This window comes from Leucoraja erinacea, chromosome 25 (genome assembly GCF_028641065.1).
Source record: "Leucoraja erinacea ecotype New England chromosome 25, Leri_hhj_1, whole genome shotgun sequence".
NCBI lineage: Eukaryota > Metazoa > Chordata > Chondrichthyes > Rajiformes > Rajidae > Leucoraja > Leucoraja erinaceus.
Genome location: NC_073401.1, coordinates 12,757,615 through 12,764,471, shown reverse-complemented (window position 1 = coordinate 12,764,471; position 6,857 = coordinate 12,757,615). Strand labels below are relative to the sequence as shown.

The following is a 6,857-nucleotide window of genomic DNA, read 5'->3' as shown; positions in this document are numbered from 1 at the left end:
TGTCAAAGCTTTACTTCCACAGCCAGCTAAAGGGATAAGGGTAGCAAGAATATGGGGGAAGCAACACTAACGTTTCCACCAACCAACCGCATGTTATAATGAAGACACAAGGAACTACAGATGCTGGAATCGTGAACAAAACACACAAGTGCTGGAGGAACTCACAACTCAGAGTACCAGGCAGCATTTGTAGAAGGAATGGATAGGCAACATTTCAGATCGAATCCCTTCCTCAGACTGATGGAATGGGGGGTGGTGAGTTGGAGTCGAGTGATGTTGGCAAGATAAAGCCTGGGAAGTGATGGGTGAATGCAGGTAAGATGAGGGAGGTTTAGCAAATGGGTGGAGTGAGTGACAAAGGCTGGAGATGAAAAGGGAAATGAGGGACTTGTGGATGGGAGATAAGTTTTGAAGGGAAGGGGGTGGGTGGGTAATGAATTAGACATCCATTACTTTTCCTTTACCACCGGGGAAAAATTCAGAAGTTATGGGATAGTCTTCATCATATGAAGGCAATTAGGAATGAACAACAAAATACTGACATTGCTAGAAATGTCCAAATCCTGTACAGGACTTAATTGTAATTAGTGAACATGGTTGAAAACATTTTCCAACAAACATGGTTCCAATCTCAGAATGATATAGAAAAAATACTTTTCTCTTAGTGGTTAAATTCCTTCTCAGTTGTGGCTTTTGAGAAAGAGGGTCGTTTGTGACAACCCATATATCTCCAAATGGATTTTAATGAGGAAACCTAAATATGGAAAATAACAAAAATACAATGTTAATGCCCAGTTATCATTAAATTGTGGCCCTTCAATACAATAGTTGGAGATTTGACAACAATCTGGTCAACAAAAAGAAATGATAGGGTATATATTCTATTGATCATGATTATAGATTTTCTTGAATTTGGCATGACCTAATGCCATGATTTGACCTCAGTACCTCTTGCCTTCAGTTTTGCCAGAGTTCCTTAATGCTACACTTGGCCTAATACTGCCTCGATGTCAAGAGCTGTAACTCTCACCTCATATCTCAGATTGAGCTCTTTGGTTATTGTTTAAACTGAGTATGAATTGTGGTCTGAAGCCACAAGTGAGCAAATCAATGGCAATTGAAAGTTGTTTACTAGCACTGTTGATAACACCTTTGATCACTGCTCATGTTTGAGAGCCAACTGGTTGGGTGATAGGAATCTAGATTCAATTTGTTGTTTTTGGCAGAGCATGCCTGGCAATGTTTTCACATTGCTGGGTATTGTATTGTATTGTATTGTATTCCTTTATTGTCATTCAGACTTTTCAGTCTGAATGAAATTTCGTTTTGCCTTGCAGTCATAACATAGAATAAAATAACAAAACACACAATAAACACAGATTTAACATCCACCACAGTGAGTCTACCATCCACCTCCTCACTGTGATGGAAGGCAAAAGTCTTAACTCCTTGTCTCTTCCCTCCTTGTTCTTCCTCTGCTCTGAGGCGATCCAGGCTTCCGATGTTGGGACCCCACCGGGTGATGGTAAGTAAGTCCCACGGCTGAATCCGAGCTCCGCGAACGGGCCGATTCAAACTCCGCGGCCCGGGGCGGTCGTAGCTGCCGAAGCTGCCACCTTCCAGTCCAGCGGACGAACCCGCTGTTGCGGGTGCTCCGGAGAACCGGTCACCAACCTGGGACCTGCAAGCTCCCGACGATGTCTTCCACTGGGCCCGGGGCCAAGTCCACTGGGCCCGCGGCCGAACCTCTGAGGCTCCGAAGTCGGGTCGCCGCCGCCGCAACGCCACCACAGCCCCGAAGTCGGCCAGCCTCACGTTGGTAAGAAAGTCCTGGCTCTGCCTCCAGAGCCTCGAGGTCGGTCCCAGTTGGAGGCCGCCAGCTCCGCGATTAGGCCTCAGCGCAGACGGAGACGGAGACGGGGGATACGACAAGAAAAGGTCGCATCCTCCCGAGGGAAGAGACTAAAAACAAGTTTATCCCACACCCCCCACACATACACTATTAAAATAAACTAAAACAACAGGACAAAATAAAACAAAAAAAAGAAAAGGCAAATGGACTGCAGGCGAGCCGCCAGTCAATATAGTAACTGTACTGGAGAGTGGCTAGTATTGGAATGTAACTTTGGTTTCATAGCTAGCAACTGCATGGGACCATAATTTTTGCTGCATTCAATGCCCTTGATCAGTTGTTGATCTTTTCACGTGAATCTAGTTGACTGAAGAATGGATTTAGTGGTGGTGGCGATTTCAGGATCAACGTCATGTGGAATATACAATTGGCACAGGAGAAGTTTTATGTACAAACAAGGAACTGCAAATGCTGGATTACAAACTTGACAAAATATCTGAGTAACTCAGCAGGTCTGATTGCTTCTCTATAACAAGGTTATATATGGTTAGAACATGGTTATAAATGTTTCACCCTTGCCTTTAGCATTCACCTGCTGGGCTGCACCATCGGAGTAGATCAGGATGTTCTGGTGCTTCCGCCTCCTCGTGTTTTGTTAGTGTTATTGTCCACCACCATTCCCATTTTGAAGTGGAAGGATTGTAAAGTTTTGATCTGAGTGATTGATTGGCTTTATTTGTTGTGATTGTGTATTATAGCTTTGCCAAACTGTGATCTGATTTTAAGATCACCTGCCACCTCTCTTGCAGATCCTTCTGTACTTCACATTACATCAGGGTTGATCCTTTTACTTTATATAGCAGCAGTGGTAGGCAATTAAGTTATTTGTGCATACTACACTGTTTAATAAGACCATATCTCATCAAATATATCAATACCAACTAAATATCCATTGTTTTTGCCTTTATTCCTCTGAGCAAATGAGCACAACAGTCTATTTGTAAGGGAATTCCAAAGACTGGATAAAGTATTTCTCATCTGTCTTGAATGGCTGAACATTGTCTTGGGATTGTGACCAAATATATCCCAGCATCACAAGGGAGGGCTGGTCCCCCAACGCAATATTCCACCTCTACACCAATTCCAATATTGGTGGCCAGTGGGTTGGGTACTTTCTGGAGTGCTAGTATGGGTGTTGTGGGCTGAAGTGACTGGTTTCCAGAGGGCTAGTATGGACATTGTGGGCCGAGTGGATTCTTGGGCTGGTGGCTCAGTCACTCAAGCCTGTTGTGCTGGCAGCTCACTCACGGCTGGCGGCTGGCAGTTGACTCACGGCTATTCCTTGAAATTCCATTTCAAGCAGGGTGCAAGGCCACCAAATTCAAGTGCAGTTTCATACCATTTCAAGCAGGGTGCAAGGCCACTAAAGACAGCAAGTCGTGACCTCTCCCTCCTCCATCTTGCAAAGACTGAGCCGCCCCCACACTTCTGGGTTTTATAGTCCCTCCCTCTCCCACCAGAAGGGGTGTGGCCTTCATGGCGTGATTGACAGGAGAGAGAATCTCAACATTTTTAAAACACTTATAACTCTTATTTTTCATCGATGGGAATGAATTAGGCAAGGCAACTTTAATTGGGCAAGGCAACTTTAAAAAGGCAAGGCAACTTTAATTAGGCCTCACAGCTTTAGCATTTTCAAACCAAAGGCAACACAGCTTTAGCATTTCCAAACCAAAGGCAACACAGCTTTAGCATTTCCAAACTATATTTTCAAACCACATTAAGAGCACTGACATGTCAGTAAAACCACTCACAGTTTACTGTACATGTGTTCAGTGTTATTCACAGCTCAGACTGAGAGACGTGACCCTCTCGTCCATCTTGCAGAGAGACTAAGGCACTCAACACTTCCAGGTTTTATAGTCCCTCCGGAAGGGGCGTGGCCTTCAGGAGAGAGAATCTCAACATTTTTTAAACACTAACAACTCTTTTATTTTTCATCAATGGGAAAAATCCTCTTGTCCTGCGCAGCGGAGGGGGGCTCTGAGTAAGATGGCCAAACATCACAGCCGTAAGTCGCAGCGTTTTGTCTAAAATCAATATACAGAACGAAAGGAAGTGGTCAAGATCAGATGTTTAGTAATATAGATAACAGACAGGAGAGACAATAACTCTGCATTTACTGCAATAAACCCCCATAAGTATTTTTGAATCTGCCCAGGTCCAGTCTACATTATTTCTCCACATGTGATAAATTCTCCAACCCAGGAATCAATTTGATGGACAAGGGGAGAGGGAGTGGGATTAGGTTTCTGTTTTGTTTAAAGTCATACATATTACTTGTAAACAATATATTAATTCTTTAAATCTTAGTTATTACATGTTTACTGTCACAGATTTTGTTGCAATTTCCTAATTTATCATAGCCAATGCACACATTACGTGCATTATATGTTTTATTAGGTCCAAATGATGTGCAATATTCTTATATTAATTTCTATAATATAATAACACTGCCCTAAATCCCCTTAACTGAAAGCTCATTTATTAATACTTCTTAGAGCAGCCAGAACCAAAGTAGCATGTTATCATACTGGTTTCTCAGCATATTGATCTGAAATAATCTCATGCATTCTATAAATTAATTCTTCACATTGTTATCGTTCAGTTGTTTCGTCCTGCCTGTATGCAGACTAAATTCCCCAATTGTTATTTAATAATTGATTATTATATTGCTGTAAGAGCATAGTCGTGGACATGCCACAACATAATATTCACGAGTCTGAAGAAGTCCCAACCCAAAATGTCACTATCCATATCCCCCAGGGGTGTAATGGGTGTACCTGTCCCGCTGAGTTACTCCAGCATTTTTTGTCTTTCCTTGGTAAACCAGCTTCAGCAGTTCTCTGTTTCTACATGATTTTACCAATATTTTTTGAACGCACCTCTGGTGTTGTTTTTGACCTACAGTGTCCTATGAAGGCCCATAGGATACTAAAGTATGAATCAGCAGTTGGATCGACTGTGCTTGAACCTTGTAAACCAGTAGTGAGAGGATCTTAAATCAATCATCTTGGAGTCATTGTCGAGCAACGTTTGGTTTGAGGAAGGTAAGAGAAGGTGTAAATCAGAACAGAAAATTTGTTTTTTGGTTGCATTAAATACTTGTTTAAAAAGTTTAGAATCTATGGGGATGGAGCAGGAAAGTGAGGCTAATTAAATAGCAGGAGAGTGGATGCAAGATATCTGTTTTATGATTCTGATGTGGCACCACTAACCAAAATGTTAACTCTGGTTCTCTTGCCACAAATATTACCTGATTTGCTGGTCATCTCCACCTTTTTCTGCATTTATTATCAATTTTTCAACCTCAGCAATTGTTTGCTTTTCAGTTGTAATGGACTGCCTCCTCTCCCCCAGGAATGCCCATCTTGAAGAAGTTCTCTTCCACTCTTTGCTGGGTCCACCTATCTCTTTCACTTTGCTCATCTTCAGTGGTTTCTGTTTCCCTTCTTCTCTTAATTAACTTATTGACAAAAACTCTCTCCTTTGGCTATATCACTGTCCTTATCAAATGTCTCTGCCACCATCCTATTCCATGTGTATTTCAAATTAACCTTCACCCTTCACAGTTTCAGATACACGCATGATCGTAAGTATATTCAAACCATCCTGGATTATTGTTTTTGCCAGGGTATTCCTTGATGTCTTCCTTTTCTTCTTTGCATCGATTCTTCAATTGAAGTAATTTATTTCCCTGTCTTTAATTTACTTTACTTCATCTCCTTGATGGCTACATTTCCATGCAAATCGCCTGATTTTGTAATCAACTGAATAAATTGTCCACTATTTTCCCTGTTGTTTTCGTTCCACTTTGTATCAACTGCTAACCTCCAATCTTCTACACAGAATACTACAGCTGAGGTGGGACATCTACAATGTGGGAAGTTACAATGTATGAAACTTTTTTCAGTGATTAAATATGGCTGGAAGTGAGAAGGAACCCACCAATAATATAACAAGTGAAGATACAAGTCTAATGTCTGAAGAACCTCAAGAATTAATTAAGGATATTGAAGAAACTTTGGACGAGGAAAGAATATTGAAACCAGAGGAAACTCAAGCTTCAACTCAAGTTTCCTCTGACCCTGAATATGCTGCAGAGAGTGAAAGAATTTCATCTCCTGAAGAGACTGGACAGACTATTAATAATAATGTGAATGGAAATAAAGACACGCCAAAAGAAATTGACATTATTGATCAACAGAATGAAATAGTGCCTGAAGATGTAGACTCGGAAAGTTCTGAACAGCACTTCACTCCTCCACCACCTGATGTTGATACACAATCAGATGAACATACGGAAAACATACAAGATAATGAAAGTGAAGAACAAATTAAAGTTGAAGATCAATTGGATCAGGTTAAACCAGAAAACCAAAGTCCACCACCAACCCCAATAACAGATCAGCCTCAGTCTTCCCCAGAAAAGATTCCAGAATCAGAGAGAGACACGAGGTCCCTGGATACAGGACAGGTCAGTGCAAATATTGATACATGTTATTTATTGTAGGGGTGCCAGGCTGGGAACACGGGGAAGGAAATAGTGGGGAGACGTGGCAAAGAGAAAAATGAGTGGATGAGGATCACAGGGGAAGGAAAATATGTTTAGAAAACAATGATGGATGGTGAGAAATTGGAGATGGGGATAATGGAGGAGCAAGAGAGATTAGGAAAGAAGATAGCAGGGGGAGCCGGGAGATTAGGGAAGGGATTATTCAGAGCGGGTGAAACAGATTGAAAATGGGGAATCACAGAGGAAGGAGAGATTGGCTGAAGAGATGAATAAGAGAAATTGATTGGGAGCTGTGAGGAAGATGATCATGATGGGATGAGAGGAATCAGGAAGAGGTTCGTGAGGAACCAAAGTGACTGGAAAAGGGGATTGCAGGGATATGAGAGATTGGGGGAAAATAGTCATGAGGAAGGATTGATGGCGGACAGA

General features: G+C 41.9%; 1 protein-coding gene across 1 annotated transcript in view; it reads left to right on the top strand.

The window, feature by feature from the left end:
• The first annotated feature begins 504 nt into the window (after nucleotides 1-504).
• The window catches only part of cfap251 (cilia and flagella associated protein 251), a 49,108-nt gene continuing 42,755 nt past the window's right edge, over nucleotides 505-6,857 (top strand). Inside the window, 2 exon segments of the mRNA XM_055655714.1 lie at nucleotides 505-1,819; nucleotides 5,762-6,389. Coding sequence (XP_055511689.1) covers nucleotides 5,835-6,389 — 555 coding nt within the window. The 5' untranslated portion in view covers nucleotides 505-1,819; nucleotides 5,762-5,834.